A 23,751-nucleotide genomic window follows, 5' to 3' on the forward strand; every position below is an offset into this window, starting at 1 on the left:
AGGAAAAGAGAGAGTTCCAAACTTTTGAAAGCCTGGGGTTCTTTGAGTTCTCTGGAAAGAGAAAGAATGTAAGCCTTTAACATAAGGTTTTTTGTTTTTGTTTGAGGTTTTCTGTTTTACTTATCTCCCTGATTTTCCCCTCTAATTCAAAATTCTAGTAAGGCATTCTCTTTCTAGAGTTATGGTATCTCTATGATATTTCTGTTAAAGGGAATTTTTTGATGTCACTTACCTTATGTGGATGACAATAAAAGCGGTAAATAACACTGAAGCCAAGTGTCAATAGCTCTATAAGAAGGAATCGACAAGGTGGCTTTGCCCAGGAATGAATGGTTATAGGTGTATATGCTGGGTGGGAACTATGTTCTGACATGTAGATATTCTCTAACTGAAATCTATTTTAAGGCATGTTGCATGATGTGGCTGTATGTAGAGAATTTAATTTATGGTCACACTTAGGGAAGGGAGGTGGGGGGCTACTGAAAGCAGGGAGCATCTGTAGTTTTGATGAGATGTAGCCTCTTTTTCACACCCACGCAGACTAACTTCTCAAATCTTCATGTCAACTGTGAGGCATGAAGGGAAAACTGAGTAAAACACGGATGCAATCCACTGGCCATTGAAGTCCCTTCTAAAGTATTATGGCTTTCAAAGGTGGAGACGCAAGACGAGGAGGACTTTTTCTTGTTTTGTATTTACATATGTCTATAGTTTGCAGGAAAAGAGCAAACTTACTACCAGGGAAGACACTTAGGAGACCCGTTTGGTGAAGACTGGCAGCAAACACCTGTCAGGCAAGGTGAGAGGCAAGGTAAGGTGGACAAGAAACATAAAAAATACTTTTCAAAAGTGACGTGCTCCCCAGTGGGTAGTTTCTGTCCTGTGGAGTGGCGGAATGACTGACTGGAAATAACTCCTGTGGGTGGGGCTGCAGTTTCCCAACTGCATCACAGAAATAGAAATAATGGCTGTCAGGGATACCAGATCAAAGAAATAGAAATAATGGCTGTCAGGGATGTCAGAGGGCGTGCATCAGATAATCCATCCCTGGGTACCAGGACCAGCTCACTCTTCACCTCTCCCAGTTCTTCCTGTTCTCCTGCACACTGAGACCATGCATCTAAGGCCCTTCTCTAGCAGGAGGGCTTGCCCCGCCCAGGGACTAAGGAATTCACCTCCCCAGGGCCAACTCCAAACCCAGTTCAAACGAGGCTAAGGTGGGAGACTCTGGAGTCAATACTGAATCCTGGTAGCTTCTAATGGCAGCATGTAGTTTTCCCTTCCTTTCCTCTGCCCCACCTCCTCCTTCTACGGTCACCTTTAGGAAGAACGGAGTGACACCAGCCCGGCAGAGATGGCACCTGGAATACAAGTCTGTCACAGGGCCTGGGTCCTTTTAGAGGACATTTCACTTCTTATCAAACCTATAAGCATGCACCTACATCCCACATTAAAAATAGTGTGACTAATTAAGTACTATTTAGTTTAATTGCTAATGTCAGTCTCTATTCTCTAGAGAGTTATTTTTAGACAAGCATACACATGTATGTATCTATACATTTTAAAGGTTTCTTTTAATTTTAAGCATTTTACCTCCTCAAACATTTCGAGAACTTTTGATGGTTCCAGGGTCCTGGCTACAGGGTCTGAAGGAGATGGAATGATAAATGAATTAAGATCCAATGTATGCTTCTATGTATATATTGTAACCATTTGTTGGTTTAACATTAAGGTTTTCACCTACATTATTGCCATTTGTGCCAGTGGGTAAATGACAATATATTTTTAAAATGTTCCTCCAGTGAAATAATTTTATGTCATGCCTGTCCCAGCTTAAAGATGACCTGTTTGTGCTGCCCAGTTAATAATCCATAAAAGAGTCAAACTACATGACTCTACCTCAGAATAGGATGGAAATAGCAAATTAAAGTTACAACTTTGCCAGAGGTACTTTTTTACATTTTCAACTTTGTTCTGTATACATTTAAAGCATTTTATACAACAATCATGTACTTAGACATAGAATAACTATTAAAGACTAAGAGAGACACATTACTTCCAGTAGATATTGACTGTATTGAAAAACTTGTTAGATTTATTTGAAAATGAGGTCTTTTTTATATCCAAGTTATTCCAGCCAGATTAAGAACAGACAATGTAACAAATTCACCAGAGAAAAAATGAGCCTTATATAAGTTCTTGGCCTGAAACTTGAGACTCATAACTCTTAATGAATTTCAGGTTTTATTGGAAAGCAAATAATACCTTGTCCATAGAACAAATAAACCCCTATTAATCTGCTAGCAGCCATTTCCCCTAAATGAAACTGAACTCTGGGTACCACCACCAAGGAGTGTATATCTCCCTGCCCTGTACTCAACACTTGCAACTATCTGAAGTTGATGACTTTCTCAGGACACTTGTATTCTCAGACTTATAGGCAGAGACAGTGGTCTGCCAAAAGCCCTTCAGTGGGCTCTTGGGAAAGCTTCCTAAAGAATCCTGAACCCACTCTTGCCGGTTGAATTGAGCTGATCCTCATGCCCCACCACCTGGAGAGGTGACTTCTCTCCAGGTCCAAGGTGGTCTTGAGAGTATCTGCGGAAGTTTGTTAGAAATAGTGACCTGTACAAAGAATCAGATGGTGACCTGAACAGGGCCACACCCTTCATTCACCTTGGGTGACAATAACAGTGACCCCCCCCCCCCCAAGTCAGGCCTCAACCGTCTTGCTTCAGTTGGGAAGTCCCATGATGGCACAAGCCCGATTCTGTTTTATAAGGAAAGTGTCTCAATTCATTAGGAAGCAAATGGGGGTAAATATTGCTTTATTTCTAAAAATGGGGCCAGAGCATTGGAAATGTATTGCATTTCTTTGGAGTTAATATATGAAGCATTCATCTACACTTAAAAAAAGAGCAGTGGAATTAAGGCTCGTTGTTCTCCTGCTCAGTTCTTTTGCTCTCAGCCCTTCGCAGAGGGAATGAGGAGGCTGAGGGAGCTTCTGCGGCGGGTGTAGTTCCCCTGCCCTGCCTGGCCCCCAGCCTGAGTCAGATGCGCCTAGGGTCTTGACAGGGCTCCTAACCTTCATGGTGTCCATCATCCTGGCCTAGCAGGTCCCATTTTGACAGGAAGGAGTGGAGAGTATCCTAGCCGAAGCACAGCAGGGTAAGAGGGTCAGAGAAGAGGGTTAATAGATGGGCATCTGAAAGAAGGATTTTCTTATGAATGGACTAAAGGAACTTCTCTGTGAAACACTGGCTGGCTTAACATGAAAAGCATCATGATCAGAAGAAAAAGGAGGTCTATTTCCTTGTTGCAGGATCCTTGGACATCTACAGCATGCCTGAAGGGAAATCACATGTGGCTCCTACCGGAGAAGCCCCCACCTATGTCAATACCCAGCGAATCCCCCAGCAGACGGGGCCGGCCACGGGCAGCAGTGCAGAGAGCAGTCCGCGGAAAGACCTCTTTGACATGAGTGCGTTTCCATTTGGTATTGTTTTTTTTCCCTTTTAAGGCTGTTATTTTTTTTTTTTTTATCTTTGTCTTTTGTTTGAAATCTGTGCAATTACTGAATTTTCTTCCAGAGTGGTTTTGATTAAGGATGCTGATTAGCTGGGTTTTTTTTTTTTTTTTCTGTGTTATGATTGAGTTTTTCAAGGCTTTGAACTTGGCCGACCCCTGCTTTCATATTACAACCTTCTCTACAGATCTCTGCGGAAGACAAAGCAACTTCCCCCTCTTTTTATAATTAACTTTGTCTCAATCACATTGAGAAATATGATATACATAAATGAATGGATTCGTTTATTTATTCACTTAGGTATTAATTGGATATTGTGTGCCTAAAATACTGTATCAGTTTTAAGGATGCCAAGCTGAAATGCCTTGGCCCCTATTTTCACAGAGCTCTTAATCTGCTGAACAAAACTAACACGTAAGCGAGAAATTGTAATACACCCACGTGTTTTTGTACACACACCCAATTTCCCTCGCCCCTTCTTCCTCTCCACTGAACACGTACCAGGTGTCAAATACTATTCTATTTACTGGGGATATACAGGAAAACAAAATAGACAAAGTCCCTACTGTCATGGAGTTTAAATAACCGCCATGCGTTACAGGTAGTGACAAATGCTCTGATGAAAAATAAAATGGGGTGAGAAGAGTGACCACAAACTGCGGTTGCTTGCACTCATGTGATGTGTTTGTCACATAGATTGGGAAAAATAAATCATCTGTGAACTGGTTAATGAAAGTGTAGATTGTTGTTAAAGAATTGTGAAAAAGCATTCCAAACTCACAGATTGCTTTACACCCCCAGATACCTTTTTCAACTTCCTTGAGAATTTTACAGGCTAAAGAGGGAAGGAGAGGAGACTAGTATTTAGTGAGTTTCTGCCACGTGGCAAGGTGCATATTATTTAATTTTTCCATTAGTCTTATGGGTAGATATTATTATTATCATTATTATTACTCTTTGGCAGAGGAGGAAATAGAGAATCCCAGAAGTCTGGTAAATTCACTGCTGGTTGAATACTTGGTATTGTATGTGGGTGAGGATAGGATTGAGTGCTTTTATGAATAGACTGCACCATGACAACAATAGTCTATTTCTCCCAGCATGACAGACAGAAATTCACCAGAGCCAGAAGAACTGCAGAATCATCTAATCCAATCTCTTCTTTTAAAAAAAAAGTGGAAATAGCCTAGGAGGTATAAAGCGACTTTGCAAAATTTAGAACCGACTGTTAGCTCCTTGACCCTCTGCTCCAGTTTTAACAATGTTTCCCAACTTCATTTTAGTAGTTGAATTTGTGGCAGACCATTTTCACTGCTTAATTTAGTCACGTTGCCAGTGAATTCTGGCCCCAGAGCTGGAGAAGAGTTAGATTAGGCTGGGGTTTGAGATGAGAAAAATGAAAGCCCAAGCCACCCTTTTCTCACCCCTCAATTTCCACTCCTACTCCCAAAACTAGAGAAGGGGAGAGAGAAAGTAGAAAGCGCCCCGGAGAAGCTAATGTCTATTGAAAAGTATTGCAGAAGTAGACCCAGTGCTCTGTTTATCTTGAAACCCAAGTCCAAGTGTTAGTCACTCAGTCGTGTCTGACTCTTCGTGACCCCATGGACTGTAGCCTGCCAGGCTCCTCTGTCCATGGGATTTTCCAGGCAAGAATGCTGGAGTGGGTTGCCATTCCCTTCTCTAGGGGATTTTCCTGACTCAGGGATTGAACCCTGGTCTCCTGCATTGCAGGCAGATTCTTTACCATCTGAGCCACCAGGGAAGCAGTATCTTGAACCACTGTATCTAAATAACAATAGTGATAGTGATTGTTCTGGTAATGGTACTGATGGTGGTGGTGATGCTAATGATGGTCATAAAAGTGACGATAATGATGAAATGGTGATAGTGGTGTGGGCGATGGTGATGTTGACAGTGATAGTGATGCTGGTGCTAGTGGGTCGAAGATGATGGTCATGATGATGGTGATGTCGTGGTGATGGTGATGGTACAGAAATAGAACACAAATTTTCAACTACTCCGGGTAATCAGGGGAAAAAGTAGAATGAAAAAAGAAAATACACAAACAATTTTAGCCCATAGTTTTAACCTCTTCTTTTTTCGGGGGGGGGGGTGCCCAAATCTGTAAATAATTTAATAAGTTGTCAAAATGTCTTGGTTTTGGTTTCCTTTATTCACTTCTGCCCATTCTCTGCTAACATTTAACAAATGGTTTTATTTTAGAGCACTCCCTGAATGTTTATAGGGTCCAAACTATGACCCAGGAGCAGTGTTGGTCTCTGGGGATGTAGCTATGCCCAGGAGAGAAACTTTGCTGGTCTTGTGGTGTTTGCATTGTAGCATGTTGGCAGTGTGGTCCTCAATAAACATCACAACACCTTACTTTTGTGGAGCACTGTGTGCATTTTTCAGAGTGCTGTTGTACGTATTGCTTTGTTTGAAAATCCAACATTGAAATTTAATGAGATGTGCCTGTCGACTTCTCTCACTGCTGATATTTGTTGCTGTTTAGAGCAATGCCCCGCAGTGAGAAGTGTGTTCTGAAGGGCATGGAGTCAAACTCAATCTCAAACATTCATACAAGAGCCTTTTCCCCCAGGGAAACAAGTGACTGTCAAAGGGAGGTGGAGCTCCTAGCCTGGGGCAAGTCACACAAAAGCCCGCTAGTAAATGTTGGTTTTCTTCTCTTTTAAAAAATGCACCTAATACAAAGATTTTGAAAGAAACATTTGTTGGACTGGGTTTCGGTTTTGCACAAAACCTTGCAATTTGTCTTTTCCTCTGTGTGTTTTCTTTGGTATTGACAGATTTTTATTCAGAAGAGAACACGTTTGTTGAAGAGGCTAGCCAATGTACCAGAGAAAGGAGGTGGCATGTAGTATGCCTGGCCTCTTGCAGCGTGCAAAAATGAAGTCATTCTAACTAGTGAGACCAAGGGTGTGCTTAAATCTTTGGCACAAGGCACAATGCCCAGCTGTCTGGGGAAAGCAGAGTCATCAGAAAGAGTCATGCCAAGTCTGGGGCTGTGTTTTCAAATGCCGTTACGAGAATCTTGTTATCTCACCAGCCAGTCAGTTTTCTCTACTTTACTTTTTTTTTTTTTTCTGATCAAAGTTATCTTTGCATTGCCAAACCTCACACTGTGTTGTTTATCTTTTGCTCTCCTTGGAATTGACGTGTTGCTGGCACATGTTGTTGGCAGAGCCTTTTGAAGATGCTCTCAAGATTCAGTCCTTGGGGCCTGTGTTGAGCAAGGCAGCCTCCATGGAATGCATCAGCCCCGTCTCACCCAGAGCACCAGATGCCAAGATGCTGGAAGAACTGAAAGCAGAGCCTTGGTACCAAGGGGAGATGAGTAGGAAGGAGGCAGAGGGGCTGCTAAAGAGAGATGGAGACTTCTTGGTCAGGAAGAGTACCACCAACCCGGGATCCTTCGTCCTCACTGGCATGCATAACGGCCAGGCCAAACACTTGCTGCTCGTGGACCCAGAAGGCACGGTGAGCACAGGGCGGAGTGTGGACTGCACTGGCCACCCTCCCTCCAACAGTCTCCCCTAGGTCACTGCACTGGGGACCACTTTCCCTTCTCTACCAACATATGCCTGCTGAGTCCTGACAGTCACTCCTCTGGGACCCTGGAGACCAGGCCCAGAGGACTTACTTTCAGGCCAGAGTCAGATTACTGGAGCCTATGATTAGAGCCCCATGCAACTTACAAGACTTAGAAATCCACCAGAGCCCAGGTAGAAAGCCTTAATTCTCGTGTTCTTTAAAAGTGAATACAAGAACTGTGAGAGTTTCCCTCCCAAACACATTCATAGTGAATCTTTGTTCGCAAGTGCAGGGTTACTGGGCTTTTGATACTCACCTCAAATTTCTCTACAAGTTGAACCACAAGATTTATTTGCAGGTTGTAAAATGTGACAGAGCAGGAGGTAAGCCGCCTATTAATTGTCTCTTGCTTCCCCCGCCCAGAGAAGTAATAGCTCATGACAGTGAATTTGGCTTTTTGGCTCTTCCTAGCAGAATGATTGTGTCTGAATAATTCTGTTCAGTTCAGTTCAGTCGCTCAGTTGTGTCCTACTCTTTGTGACCCCATGAATCGCAGCACGCCAGGCCTCCCTGTCCATCACCAACTCCTGGAGTTCACTTAAACTCATGTCCATCGAGTCGGTGATGCCATCCAGCCATCTCATCCTCTGTCACCCCTTCTCCTCCTGCCCCCAATTCTTCCCAGCATCAGTCTTTTCCAATGAGTCAACTCTTCGCATCAGGTGGCCAAAGTACTGGAGTTGCAGCTTTAGCATCAGTCCTTCCAAAGAAATCCCAGGGTTGATCTCCTTCAGAATGGACTGGTTGGATCTCCTTGCAGTCCAAGGGACTCTCAATAGTCTTCTCCAACACCACAGTTTAAAAGCATCAATTCTTCGGTGCTCAGCTTTCTTCACAGTCCAACTCTTACATCCATACGTGACTACTTGAAAAACCATAGCCTTGACTAGATGGATCTTTGTTGGCAAAGTAATGTCTCTTCTTTTTAATATACCATCTAGTTTGGTCATAACTTTCCTTCCAAGGAGTAAGAGTCTTTTAATTTCATGGCTGCAATCACCATCTGCAGTGATTTTGGAGCCCAAAAAAATAAAGTCTGACACTGTTTCCCCATCTATTTCCCATGAATAATTCTGTAGGGTTGACTAAATACCCCATCTTCCAGTAAGTAAACAAATTTGATTTCACCCTGGCATAGTCCTAGAATTACTAAGTTTAAAACTCAGCAGTGGCCACAGGACTGGAAAAGATCAGTTTTCATTCCAATCCCAAAGAAAGGCAATGCCAAAGAATGCTCAAACTACTGCACAATTGCACTCATCTCACATGCTAGTAAAGTAATGCTCAAAATTCTCCAAGCCAGGCTTCAGCAATACATGAACCGTGAACTTCCTGATGTTCAAGCTGGTTTTAGAAAAGGCAGAGGAACCACAGATCAAGTTGCCAACATCCGCTGGATTAACAAAAAAGCAAGACAGTTCCAGAAAAACATCTATTTCTGTTTTATTAACTATACCAAAGCCTTTGACTGTGTGGGTCACAATAAACTGTGGAAAATTCTGAAAGAGATGGGAAAATCAGAGCACTTGACCTGCCTCTTGAGAAACCTATATGCAGGTCAGGAAGCAACAGTTAAAACTGGACATGGAACAGACTGGTTCCAAATAGGGAAAGGAGTACGTCAAGACTGTATACTGTCACCCTGCTTATTTAACTTATATGCAGAGTACATCATGAGAAATGCTGGGCTGGAAGAAGCAGAAGCTGGAATCAAGATTGCCGGGAGAAATATCAATCACCTCAGATATGCAGATGACACCACCCTTATGGCAGAAAGTGAAGAGGAGCTAAAAAGCCTCTTGATGAAAGTGAAAGAGGAGAGTGAAAAACTTGGCTTAAAGCTCAACATTCAGAAAACGAAGATCATGGCATCTGGTCCCATCACTTCATGGGAAATAGATGGGGAAACAGTGTCAGACTTTATTTGGGGGGGCTCCAAAATCACTGCAGATGATGATTGCAGCCATGAAGTTAAAAGACGCTTACTCCTTGGAAGGAAAGTTATGACCAACCTAGATAGCATATTGAAAAACAGAGACATTACTTTACCAACAAAGGTCCGTCTAGTCAAGGCTATGGTTTTCCCAGTGGTCAAATATGGATGTGAGAGTTGGACTTTGAAGAAAGCTGAGCACCGAAGAATTGATGCTTTTAAACTGTGGTGTTGGAGAAGACTCTTGAGAGTCCCTTGGACTGCAAGGAGATCCAACCAGTCCATTCTGAAGGAGATCAGCCCTGGGATTTCTTTGGAAGGACTGATGCTAAAGCTGCAACTCCAGTACTTTGGCCACCTCATGCAAACAGTTGACTCATTGGAAAAGACTCTGATGCAGGGAGGGATTGGGGGCAGGAGGAGAAGGGGACAACAGAGGATGAGATGGCTGGATGGCATCACTGCCTCCATGGACGTGAATCTGAGTGAACTCCGGGAGTTGGTGATGGACAGGGAGGCCTGGCGTGCTGCGATTCATGGGGTCGCAAAGAGTCAGACACAACTGAGCGACTGAACTGAACTGAACACTAACCTAAATATTGAGTAAATTCCAGGATTGTTGTTTAAAATCTTTTATCCAGTGAGAACAATGCATGCAGCAGGTAGAGTTATCTCAATAGTAAAGGATGTTGTATTTTTAAAAATGTTGTTGAAGTACGGTTGATTTATAATGTGTTAATTTTTACTGTACAGAAGTGACTCAGTTATACTGACAGACATATATATATATATACTTACAGACATATATATATGCTTACAGACATATATATATATATATATATATATATATGTTCTTTTCCATTGTGCTTTATCACAGGACATTGGATATAGTTCCCTGTGCTATATAGTAGAAACTTGTTGTTATCCTGCCTCTGTATAATAGTTTGCATCTGCTCATCTCAAACTCCCGGTCCTTCCCTCCCCGATCCCCTCCCTCTCTTGGAAACCACATGTCTGTTCTGTATGAGAGATGTTGCATTTTTTGATTGACAGGTAGGGATGAAGACAGTCTTCAGTTGAACTTGGATACAGCTGAACTGTGTGTGTTAGAGATGATGCTTTGCCTCAGGCGTCTGGACTTAGCTGCCTGCCTACCTTGGCTCCCTAGACTTCTGCATCTCCTCTTTCCCTTCCACCTGGGCAACCACGCCCCATAAATGTAATTTATAGCCTTCCAATCCACTGGCCTTGGTTGTATGGATTTTTTGCTCACATATATACGTACCAGGGAAAATACATATTTTGTGCTTCTGTGTTTTGGAAATTCACAAACATGATATTGTTCCACCAATCATTTCTCTCTTTTCCCCTTCGATACTTGTTTTTGAGATCTGTCAGTGGTGCCTCTGCGTGATGAAGTGTTACTTGGGTGGGCCATCTGGGGCTCACTGGATACACAGTCTACACATCACTTCTGGAGCTCTTTTGTGAAGGATTAAAAACCTGAAGGTGCTGCAAACCTTGCGCCTGTTTCCCCCTGCATCTGGGACGGTCTCTCTTGGGCCTATCCCAAGAGTGGAATTTTTGATTGCCGAATGCATATACATTTAATGTCACTGTGGGGTTGCAATTACTTCCAGAATGGCTAGGGTTATCGACATGCACAGTGGCGGAGGATGAAGGTCCCTCATCTGCCTCTTCTCTCTCTAATTATGCTAAGATGATGGGGGTGGGGAGTGAAGAGATGTCTTATTGTTTGCCATACAGTTCTTTGATTGCATTTTAACAGGTTTCTTTGTAAATTTTGTTTTCCTATCTTTCCCCCATATTTCCCCTTTAATTTTCTTATTGGGCTTTCTGGAGTTTTCTCCAGTCATAGAATGTCCATATGTACTCTCCCACGTCTTCACCTCTCAGATAATTTTGTCTGTGACCTTCTTCATCAAATAAAAGTCTTTTTTTTCTTTTCTGGGAATATAGCTAAATCCATTAATTTTCCCTTTATGGTTCGTAGTTTTAAGATTTCTCACCTACCAATCACAGGTATACTGCATCTTCCTTCCGTATTTTCTCCTATTGGCTTCATGGTTTTATCTTTCACATCTACCTTTCAAGCCCAACTGAAGTTACTTTAGAAGATGATGTAAGAGAAGGACCCAACGTCTAAAAAATCGCCACGTAGTGAGTCCATTTTCCCATCACTATTTACTGAAGAACTCATCTTTTCTCTGTGGTGCTGAGGCTCCTTCTAACACACACTAAGTGCTCTGTGTCGTGGGTCCATTTCTGGACTCTCAGTTCTGTTCTGTGGGTTTGTTCTGCTCTGTTCTGCCCTGTGCCTTGTGCATATTCCATACTGCTTTAGTCATCACGGCTTTGAACTCTCCTAATATCTGGTGGCATGAGTCCTTCCTCTTGAATCGCCTTTTCATAAGTTGTCTTAGATATTCTCAGACCTTTATTCTTTGTTCTGAGTTTAGATTCAGTTTACCAAGTCACCAAAAATATATGCTGGGATTTTGAGAGGACTTGTGCTGAATTTGTAGATTAATTTGAGGAGAGCTGACATTTGTTAATAGTAAATCATCACCTCCATGAACATGGCATGTCTCCACTTATTTAGTGCTAAGATATCTTTTGTTAGAATTTTAAAATTCTCTCCAGAAAGTTCTGTTTCCTTTATCAGGTTACTTCCATGGGTGCCTAGTTTTAGTGCTTGTTTTAAGTGATATGTTATTTTTGATTACTTCTTCTCAATAGTTATTGCTGCAGGGAGAGGAAGGCAGTGTGATCTTGATTCTGGAAATTTTTCTGACTGTCGTAGTTTTACTGGACCAGTGGTCATGCCATTGCAAACGTTGACAGTTTTTCCCTCTTGTCCTCCAAATCCCAGACCTCACAGGGGAGTGCTGAGCTGACCAGGGACTCTTTGAGCATTGGCCAGGAGGGGGCGCCCTTGTGCAGTTTCCAACTTGGAAAGAAAGTAGAGTCGCTCAGGCATGTCAGACTCTTTGCGACCACGTGGATTGTAGCCTACAACGCTCCGTCCATGGGATTTTCCAGGCAAGAGTACTGGAGTGGGTTGCCATGCGGGCTTTTGTGGTGGCTCAGACAGTAAAGAATCTGCTTGCAATGCAGAAGACCCGCGTTTAATCCGTGGGTTGGGAAGATCCCCTGGAGAAGGGAATGGCTTCCCACTCCAGTGTTATTGCCTGGAGAATTTCATGGACAGAGGAGCCTGGTGGGCTACAGTCCATGGGGTCGCAAAGAATCAGACAAGACTTGAGTGACTTTCACTTTCTCCTTTATGGATGATGAAAGCTTTTGTAGATGTTCTAATCAGCCTAAAGGACTTCATTCATTCACTCATTTTTCATTCAACAAATGTGTACTGAAGGACTACTAATCCAGATATTGATTTTGGCCCCTGGTATAGGTCCGTGACAAGTTGGAAGGATAATCTCTGCTCTCATTAACATATATGTTAATTACCCAATACTTTTATCATGTATAGGTATTGAACTTTATCAAATGTTTCTTCGACAGCTTTTGAGATAATACCATGATTTGTTTCCCCTAAAGTCCATTTGTCTGGGGAATCACACAGGTAGATTTTTCTGATGTTTCATCCTGGTATAAATTCTGCTTGGTCTATGACATAGTAACCATGGATTTGGATTTGGAGTCTGAACATTTCCCTTAGAATTTTTTCAGGTGCTGTTCATAAGAGAAATCTGTCTTCATCATCTTTACTTCCTTTGGTTGTGTGTTCATCAAGCGATGTCAAGATTATGGGGTTATACTCACCTCTTACAATGATCTAGGTTTACTCCAAATCAGAGAAACCTCCTCCCCCAGCCATTTTATCTCATATAGAATACTTTGTATAACTGCTTCTTCTTTACCCTGATTTATTCTTACCCTTAAGCACTTACCACAAACAAGCACTCTTATTTGCTAATTTATTATTTAGCTTCCCCAACTAGACAATAGGGCTTCCCTAGTGGCTCAGCAGTAAAGAATCTGCCTGCCAATGCAGGAGACGTGGGTTCAGTCAGTTCAGTCCCTGTGGTGGGAAGATCCCCTGGAGAAGGAAATGGCAACCCACTCCAGTATTCTTGCCTCGGAAATTCCATGAGCAGAGGAGCCTGGCGGGCTACAGTTCACAGGGTCACAAAATAGCTGGACATGACTTAGAAACTAAACAACAACAGGACTATAATCCCCATGAGGGTAGCAATCTTGTTCAGTTATTTCCCACCATCTAGAATAGTTATTTCCCACCATCTAGAATAATTATTTCCCACCATTTAGAATAGGGCTGGAGAAGGCAATGGCACCCCACTCCAGTAGTCTTGCCTGGAAAATCCCATGGACGGAGGAGACTGGTAGGCTGCAATCCATGGGGTCACGAAGAGTCGGACACGACGGAGCGACTTCACTTTTACTTTTCACTTTCATGCATTGGAGAAGGAAATGGCAACCCACTCCAGTGTTCTTGCCTGGAGAATCCCAGGGACGGGGGAGCCTGGTGGGCTGCCATCTATGGGGTCGCACAGAGTCGGACACGACTGAAGCGACTTAGCAGCAGCAGCAGCAGCGACAGCAGCAGCAGCAGCAGCAGCAGAATAGGGCCTGGCACATAAGTGGTGTTCAGTAAGCATTGGATAACTGAATACATAAAGCAACCTCAGACCTTTGCAGGTTAGGAACTGAGGACCCAAGAAGGCAACCTGGGTTCACAAATAAGTTTTCTACACAGACTGAGTCCAGAGTTCTTTCCATCTGCATTGAATACCTATGAAATTTGTTGTAGTTATCTCTAAGTAAATAGAAGAGGAAAATAAGCAATTCTGATAATATAAATATTTTGGTTGAAAATTTTAGGAATTTTTTAAAAATTAAAATTTAGCTAAATTATACCCTCTTATAGATCAAAGATGATGATGATGATGATTATTTTTTGGTCACTCAGTCTTTATAGACAAAAGGATGATTTATGAAAAGATATGTACTACTAATATATTATACATTCACAAACCAGTATAGAGATAATGTAGAGGGTAAGAAGGAGATGAAGTTAGACCAGATGTCTGAGCAAGCCCCAAACACCCCACACTGGGTTGTCTCTACAACTTTAATTTTGGAGCAGAAATTTGCAGTATGGTTGGGAAAATGTGTGAATCACACCTACTAATAACTGTTCTTTTGGGGGGCTTTTCATTGGATCTGATTATCTAGCTTAATTGATCCTATGGAGGACAGCTTTAGTTGAAAGGGAAAATGGAAATCAAAGACTTAATTAAAAATATAATGTTGCTTGCTTGCTGTGAGGACACAAAAATAGACGATGAACACATTCTCTTCAATATTTATTCATCTGATTTTCATGGTAATTGGTTGGTCCCAGACTATAAAGGGGAAAACTTGGCAGAACAGATTACTCAGAAAAATAAGGATGCAAAACAGTTCTGCATCTAAATTTACCCCCGAGTATATCAACCTATGTGCCTCCCCACTGTGCACTGATTGTTCAAGGCTCCTGGGGGCACTGATAACGGGTGACGGGGATGGTTGTGGCTGGGCTTCTGAGCTCCTGGGTAGTTACCGACCCTTGAAAATACCAGCTGGAAATAGGCCCATGAGTTGGTCTGTAGGAACAGCCTCAGAGATGGCATCTGGTGCACTTTTTTTTTAAATCTTTTCAACATCTTTCAGAAACATTTAGTCAGCGCTCTGTGTCTAAAATTATTCCCTGAGTCATTTATCACTGATTCATCACGTTGGCCTTGAAGGGCCAGCAAAGTGTGGTGGGCAGCGAGCGTGCTTGCATTTGAACAAGCTGCTGTCACACATGGCTGGTTGTTCTGTGGGCTTCATTAATGTGATCTCAGGTTGTTTGTTAACGTGGTCTCAGGTTGTGACAGGTTTGAGAGCACATAGGGGCTTTTGCTTTCATACAATCACCAAACCACAGCAGCCATCCAACATTCACATTTATTAGGTTGTTACTTTCTTCTTAGTGTAATTAAGAAAACACAAAGCCTTCTCCCAATCCCTCCACTTAATAAAGCCATGTTATTATTTTTAAATTCCCTTTTTACCAGTCAGTCTAGACTGTGCTTCCTTAACAAATAACAGGTGAATTCTGGTTGAAAGTGATTTAATCCAGCAGAGCTTCTGTTCCCACTCACACCAAGCTGGTGTCTGTGGCTCCCTAGCCTCTCCGGTCCTTCCTTGGGTGGCTCAGGGATGCAGGCTCGTCCATCTCCTGGGTCTGCCTTGTCACCATGGAGAAGAGAGGGATGGAGGAAGATCAGGGGCCTCACTGGGAAGCTACACATGTCACTCAGCTCATGGTCCATTAGTCCCCACCTGACTCCAAGAGAGGTGGAGAATTGTAAGGAAGCATGAAAAGTGCTTGACTGACAAGTTCATCTCAACAATCTGTCTTTTAACTTTCTGTCAATGTCGTGTCCCCAGATATGAACAAAAAAGGCAGAAAGGGTTTAATGAAAACCAATAGGCCCCCTCCTTCCTCCTTACCTTATTTCCGATTTCGAGAAATAATTGGCTCTGCCAATGGATTCTTTTTAAAGTTCTTTGAAGAGTGCTTGATTCATTAATTTAAAATTTCAAGACATTGTTTCTTGATGTTCCCTGTGAACACTCTTTGGTCTACCTCATTTTTGCTACCTCTTTAATTTTTTGACAAATATTTTAGTTTTTCTAGTGCTTGTTTTTGTGCCTTGCAATCTACCGAGGCTCTCTCCAGGTCTATCAGTGTAAGGACCGGTGTCTCACAACTTCATCCCCTGCCCCAGGCAGACTGGGTACCCTGCAGGTCCTTTCTTTCCTCCCCCTTCTTCCTCCATCTGTCTTCTGTCAGCACTGGCTTCACATTTTTCTTTAATGTCCCAGAGCAATGAAGGTGGCCTAGTGAATTCCCAAGTACTTCTTAATGGCTGCAAAAATGACCACTATTGTTCTAATGTCATTTCACCTGTATTTCACCCCATTAATTTTTTTTGGAGTATCTTTTGGAAGCACAGTATACAAAAACTTTCTTCTCTGGAATCATCTGAAAGTCAACTGCTCAGATATTCCATCACCCCCGAGAGTACTTGAGTGTGAATTCCTGCTAACAATTCTGCCTAACCATGGTACAGACACCCGAATGAATCAGACCTTTATCCTGCTGCATCACCACCAGCTCATCCTCCAGAGCCTTTTGTTGTCCCAGGAGTGTCCTTTGTCCTGAAAGGATCCAGTTCGGAATCATGTGCTGCGTTCAGTGGTGATGTCTATTTAGCCTCCTTCAACCTAGAACAGTTCTCAGTTCAGGTTCCTCTGATGTGTCCTCATTATTGGAGTCAGCTTATGCATCTTGGATGAACTATCAGAGGAACAATACTCGCTGTCTCACTGCATCCTGCTGGGGAGATGCTGACTGCTGGTGAGTGTTCACCTAGACTGTTTCACCGAGGAGGTGTCGGCATGCCTCCCCATAGCAGACCCTCTCCTTTCCCTTGAGTTAACATTGGGGGAGGTACTTTGAAAACTACGTAACTTCCCTCTTCATGATCAAACTTCCCATGTAATCACTTATTTATTTTTGCTGTTGTGGATTTCTAGTTTCCTGTTTTATTCAGTGGGCTATTTGTTGTTGTTCAGTCGCTCAGTCGTGTCGGACTCTGCGACCCCATGGACTGCAGCCCGCCTGGCTTCCCTGTCCTTCATCATCTCCTGGAGCTTGCTCAAACTCAGGTCCATTGAGTTGGTGATGCCATCCGACAGGTTATACTTAGTTATTGTATTCATTTTGATGCTCCTTCAAGCTGGCTTCTATGTCCTTTTGATATGTCTTTATCTTTCAGCATCTTCTTTCTTCTGATGCAAAATGATAAACCTCGGCCACCTGGCAGAGTCCTGCAGTTACCCACTTCTCCAAATGAACTCTGCTCTGGTTCCTTCAGAAACCAAGATCTGGGCATTGCATGTGCTCATTGCTGGTGGGGTGTTGCTGCTACCAGACCCTCTAAATGGGCAGACACTGTACACACACACACACACACACACACACACACACACACACTTATTTCCATATCTATTTCTATATCTATCTGTGAAAGTGAAGCATTAGTCGTTCAGTTGTGTCCGACTCTTTGCGACCATGTGGACTGTAGCCACCTGGCTCCTCTCTCCACGGGATTCTCCAGCTGAGAACACTTAAGTGGGTAGCCATTCCCTTTTCCAGGGGATCTTCTCCACCCCAGGGCTGAACCCGGGCCTCCTGCATTGCAGGCAGATTCTTTGCCTTCTGAGCCACCAGAGAATTGGAAACCAGGCGTTCACAAAAATTCTTCTAATTTCAAGCTACAATCACAGGGTTCATTTTTACTTTTTTCCTTTTCTCTGTCTTCAACTCCCTTCTCCAACAATAAGAAACCTGACTCCCATTATTCTCAACAATTTAACCTATTTGATGAACTCCTTTGTATGTGATACATCACCCATCACGGCTGCTGCCTCTACTGTGTGTGGAAACCTTCCTCACCCAGCCTTGACTTGGACTTCTCACCCCAACCGTTCTCCACGTGATTCCCTCCTCACCTTGTTCATGCTCCGATGCCTGTGCCACTCTACCCTCCTACATACACACCCTCCCCCTCTTTGGCTCTGACCACCATACTGCACTGACCAACCTTCTCCCTGGCATGGATGTCTCTGTAACCCTGCGCCAGTCCATCCACCCATCCCATGGGCATTTCCACTCTGCTAACACTCCAGGATGCCATGTGGGGCCATTGTGACTACATGACCCTCATAGCACCGAGACCTATCTTCTTGGCTTTTGGACTGATTGTTCTTTTAGGAAGGAAAAGGAGAAGAAAGGAAGGGGAAGGAGGAAATTTTCAAAGTAATTCATAGCAAATTCTGGGCCTCCTGTCATTTCTCCTGTAACTTCTGCAGGAATCTCTACCAATAAGTACACTGCAACAATAACATATCATCGTTATACCAACAAAACCAAAAATAATTATGGAACATATTGAAATTTTCCTGATTATCTTAAAGATGTTCTTTTTATAGTAAGTTTGTTGGAATCAAAATTGATAGATGATCTGCATAATGTGTTTCGTTATGTCTCTTATGGTTCTCTCTGTTGCAACTTTCTTTCTGCCTCCCTCTTGATTTATTTGAGGAATTAAATCCCCCTTGATTTATTTGAGGAATTAGACATTTGTCTGTAAAATATCCAGCATTATGATTTGGGTACATTATGATTTGGGTACATTATGATTTGGGTCCTTGTTCCTTGCGGCGTTATTTAACTTGTTTCTTGCCTCCTGTATTTTCTGTGAACTGGTAGACACAGAGATCTTTAAAAACAGCCTTATTGGGATATAATTTACATAACACCCATTTAAAGTGTATGATTCAGTGGTTTTTAGTATATTCACAGATATGTGCATCCATCATCACAGTCCATTTTGTAATTTCATGCTGTACCATTTAGCTATCACCCTTCTAGTCTCCCATTCTCCAGCATTAGGAATCACTCAGCAGTTTTCTGTCTCTGTAGATTATCCCATTCTGGATTTTCATATGAACAGAGTCATACAACATGTACACTTTTGTGACTAATTTTTTTCACTTAGCATAATGTTTTAAAAGCTTATCTATGCTGTAACATGTGTTAGCACTTCCTTTTTATGGATGAATAATACTCCATTTATGAATATACCACATTTTATTTATGATTAATCTGTTGATGGGCAGTTGGCAATTGTGAATAATGCCACTGTAAACATTATATAAAAGTTTCTGAATGGACATATATTTCATTTACCTTGGATATATACCTAGGAGTTGAATTAGTATGTCAAATGGTAACTTTATAAATAGTCACTTGAAATGCCAGACAATTTTCCAAAGGAGCTGCATCATTAAGCAGTGTACAAGGGTTCTAATTTCTCTGTGTCCTCACCAACACTTGTTATTATCTGACTTTTAAATTTGAGAATACTAGTGGATATAAAGTGGTATAGCAGACTGGTTCCAAATAGGAAAAGGAGTAGGTTAAGGCTGTATATTGTCACCCTGCTTATTTAACTTCTATGCAGGGCAGTACATCATGAGAAACGCTGGACTGGAAGAAACACAAGCTGGAATCAAGATTGCCGGGAGAAATATCAATAACCTCAGATATGCAGATGACACCACCCTTATGGCAGAAAGTGAAGAGGAACTCAAAAGCCTCTTGATGAAAGTAAAAGAGGAGAGTGAAAAATTTGGCTTAAAGCTCAACATTCAGAAAACGAAGATCATGGCATCCGGTCCCATCACTCCATGGGAAATGGAGAAACAGTGGAAACAGTGTCAGACTTTATTTTGGGGGGTTCCAAAATCACTGCAGATGGTGACTGCAGCCATGAAATTAAAAGATGCTTATTCCTTGAAAGAAAAGTTATGACCAACCTAGACAGCATATTCAAAAGCAGAGACATTACTTTGCTGACTAAGGTCCATCTAGTCAAGGCTATGGTTTTTCCAGTAGTCATGTATGGATGTGAGAGTTGGACTGTGAAGAAGGCTGAGCACTGAAGAATTGATGCTTTTGAACTGTGGTGTTGGAGAAGACTCTTGAGAGTCCCTTGGACTGCAAGGAGATCCAACCAGTCCATTCTGAAGGAGATCAGCCCTGGGATTTCTTTGGAAGGACTGATGCTAAAGCTGAAACTCCAGTACTTTGGCCACCTTATGTGAAGATTTGACTCATTGGAGAAGACTTTGATGCTGGGAGGGATTGGGGGCAGGAGGAGAAGGGGACGACCAAGGATGAAATGGCTGGATGGCATCACTGACTTGATGGACGTGAGTCTGAGTGATCTTTGGGAGTTGGTGATGGACAGGGAGGCCTGGCGTGCTGCGATTCATGGGGTCGCAGAGAGCTGGACATGACTGAGCGACTGAACTTAACTGAACTGATTGTGGTTTTGATTTGCATTTTCCTTGATGACTCTTGATGTTGAGCACCCTTTCATGTGCTTATTGGCCATTTGGGTATCTTCTTTGGAGAAATGTTTGTTCCGATCTTTTGCTCATTTTTTCCCTTCATTTTTTTTTTTATTGTGGTAAAATATATATATAGTGTAAAATTTACCATCTTAACCATTTTTGAGTGTACAGTGATATTAAGTATATTCATATAGATATACCACCATCACCACCATCTACCTCCAGAACTCTTTTTGTCTCGCAACACTGAAACTTTATACTCGTTAAGCAATAACTCCTGCCTGCAATGCAGGAGACCTGGGTTTGATCCCTGGGTTTGGAAGATCCCCTGGAGAATGGAAAGGCTACTCACTCCAGTATTCTGGCCTGGAGAATTCCATGGACTGTATAGTCCATGGGGTTACAAAGAGTCAAACACGACTGAGCGACATTCACCCACTCACTCATTCCCATCTCAGAGCCCCTGGCCTTCACCACTTTACTTTCTCTGTCTATGATTTTGACTACTCCAAGTATCTCATGGGCTTCTCCAGTGACTCAGTGGTAGAGAACCCATCTGCAATGCAGGAGACATGGCAGGAACTTTGGGTTTGATTCCTGGGTCAGGAAGATCCCCTGGAGAAGGAAATGGCAACCCAATCCAGTATTCTTGTCTGGAAAATCCCACAGACAGTCCATGGGGTCTCAAGAGTTGGGTAGGACTTAGCAACTAAACAATAAGTACCTCATATACTTAGATTCATACAGTATTTGTCTTTTTATGTTGGTTTATTTCACTTAATATAATGCCCTCAAGTTTTATTCACACTGTAGCATGTGTACTAATTCCCTTCCTTTTGGAAGTTAACTAATATTCCATTGTATGTATCAGTTCCAGTTTCTACACATCTTTGCCAACATTTCTTATTTTCTGTTTTTTTTTTTTTTTAATAATAGCCATCACAATGGCTATGAGGTGTATTTCATTATACTTTGGTCTTAGATCATTTTCAGTTAGTTTTTGTATGTTGTGTCGGTTAAGGGTGCGGCTTTATTTTTTTGCATGTGGATATCCAGTTTTCCCAGAGACATTTGTTGAAAAAATTGTCTTCTCTAGTCAAAGGCCTTGGCTGCCCAGTCAAAAAAATTTGCCTACATATGTGGGGGTTTTGTTTTCTGGGCCCTCTATTCTATTTCCTTGGTCGATATGCCTATCTTTAAACCAATATCTTATTGTTTTGATTACTGTAACTTTGTAGTGAGTTTTGAAATCAGGAAGTGTGAGTCCTCTTAGTTCTTTTTCTTTTTTCGAGATTGTTTTGGTTATTCATGTCCCTTGAAAGCAGAGACATTAGTTTGCCAACAAAGGTCCATCTAGTCAAGGCTATGGTTTTTCCAGTGGTCATGTATGGATGTGAGAGTTGGACTGTGAAGAAAGCTGAGCACTAAAGAATTGATGCTTTTGAACTGTGGTGTTGGAGAAGACTCTTGAGAGTCCCTTGGATGCAAGGAGATCCAACCAGTCCATCCTAAAGGAGATCAGTCCTGGGTGTTCATTGGAAGGACTGACGTTGAAGCTGAAACTCCAATACTTCGGCCACCTCATGCGAAGAGCTGACTCATTTGAAAAGACCCTGATGCTGGGCAAGACTGAGGTCAGGAGGAGAAGGAGATGACAGAGGATGAGATGGTTGGATGGCATCACCGACTCGGTGGACTTGGGTTTGGGTGAACTCTGGGAATTGGTGATGGACAGGGAGGCCTGGCGTGCTGCGGTTCATGGGGTCACAAAGATTCAGACACGACTGAGCTACTGAACTGAACTGAGCTGAATATAAATAGTGTTGCTTTAAATTTCAAATTCAACTTGTTCATTGCTTACATATAGAAAAGCAATTGGCTTTTGTATATTAACCTCTTATCCTGAAACCTTGATGCAATCATGTATTCATTCCAGGAAAGTTGGGTTCTTTTTTTTTTTTTTTTGGTTGTTGTTGCTATTGATTTTTTGAGGTTTATTCATAGATAATCATATTATCTGTGAGCAAACACAGTTTTATTTTTTCCTTCTCAAGTATTTCCTTTCTTGACTTATGGTATTAGTTAGGACTTCCATTTTGGTGTTGAAAAAGAGTAATGTAATGGGACATCCTTCCCTTGTTCCTACTTATAGTGGGAAAGCATTGTTACTTATAATATTCCTTTATTATCCTTTTAATATTCCTGAGATCTGTAGTGATGACCCTTCTTTCACTTCTGATATGAGTAATTTGTGTTTTCTTTCTTTTTCTCTTAGGTAGCCTGGTTAGAGGCTTACTTATTTTAACTTTTAAGAGAACTAGCTTTTGGACTCATTGATTTTCTATACTGATTTCCTATTTAAATTTCATTGATTTCTGCTCTAATTTTTATTATTTCTCTCTCTTATTTGAACTTAAATTGCTCTTGCTTTTCTAGTTTCCTATGGTGGAAGTTTAGATGATTGATTTCAGATCTTTCTTCTTTTACAATACATGCGTATTTTAGCCTATCCTCCTTATTGTTCAGTCACTAAGTTATGTCCAACTCTTTGCCACCCCATGAACTGCAGCATGCCAGGCTTCCCTGTCCTTCATTATCTCCTGGAGTTTGCTCAAGCTCATGCTCATGGTGATGCCATCCAACTGTCAAATCCTCTGCCGCACATAGTTTTCTAGGGTTAACATTCCTTGTGTCATTTTTGTAGCAAAATCCTTTATGCATCTGGAGGAGTTTGTCCTAAGTTTATCTGGACTGCTGGGCTTTTAAAATCAGCCTTTGACATTTCCAACACATGGCAGGTCAGCCCCACAGATAGTCTGTGGGCTGCAAGTTCTCTGGGCAGAATCCAGATGGGCTTTCAGCACGTATTTATGGGAATAAAGTAAACTATTTCTTTATATTTCTTATCCTTCTGTGTGCCTTTGGTTCCATGCGTGCATGTTTATACTGGCCATCCTAGGCACTACAAAAACATTGACCAGTGGTCCTCAGCTTGGGCAGCATGTTGCAGTCATGGAGGGAATATGAAACATACTAGTGGCCAGGCCTCACCCCAAGCTCCTGGTGGAGCTGGCCTGGGCATGGAGTTATGGAAAGCCCCTCAGCTGATGCCAACATGAGCCTCAGTTTAGACCACTGTCCCAGACACCTCCCCATCATAAATCCTGCATCTGCCCTATTGCCCTAGAACAGAAATGAATGTTAATCATTAAGAAGTGGGAATAAGGAATCAATGTAAAGGCAACACCCTGACAGTACTAGGCTCAGGCTGACCTCCTGGATGCCTTCATCCTCCTAAAAGGGGCCTGTTGTGCACTCAGGGGTCCTTCTGGGTGGGGAATTCTACGGAGCTCCAGGAGGATTAAACAACCTTGATGCAAAGATGCCAGAACGTCTTGCATAAGGTGTTTTTTTTTTTTTTTTTTTCGGAATGCGCCCATCAGATTACATCCTTACTGAGGCTTAGTGCCCAAGAGTCAGGGGACCTGACTGGGAAGTTTCTTCCCCTTCAATACTTACAGAGTTGGGTGGAGAGGGGCCTCATAGCAGAGCTGGATCCCAGGAGAGGAAAAAATCCTCATTTAAAAAAGTTTAAAACCTGAAGCAGATGGCTTCTGATATCCACATCTGGAGCATAGAGTTAGTGGAAGACTGGGAT

The 23,751-nt window shown here is 42.3% G+C and overlaps 1 protein-coding gene across 1 annotated transcript in view; it reads left to right on the forward strand.

Annotated features, from left to right (window-relative positions):
• The window catches only part of SHC3 (SHC adaptor protein 3), a 181,509-nt gene that overhangs the window by 151,343 nt on the left and 6,415 nt on the right, over positions 1-23,751 (forward strand). The window contains exons 9-11 of the mRNA XM_068974421.1: positions 712-799; positions 3,323-3,481; positions 6,729-7,024. Of these exons, the coding sequence (XP_068830522.1) occupies positions 712-799; positions 3,323-3,481; positions 6,729-7,024 (543 nt within the window). The remainder of the gene's footprint in view (positions 1-711; positions 800-3,322; positions 3,482-6,728; positions 7,025-23,751) is intronic.

This window comes from Capricornis sumatraensis, chromosome 6 (assembly GCF_032405125.1).
Source record: "Capricornis sumatraensis isolate serow.1 chromosome 6, serow.2, whole genome shotgun sequence".
NCBI classification, from domain to species: domain Eukaryota; kingdom Metazoa; phylum Chordata; class Mammalia; order Artiodactyla; family Bovidae; genus Capricornis; species Capricornis sumatraensis.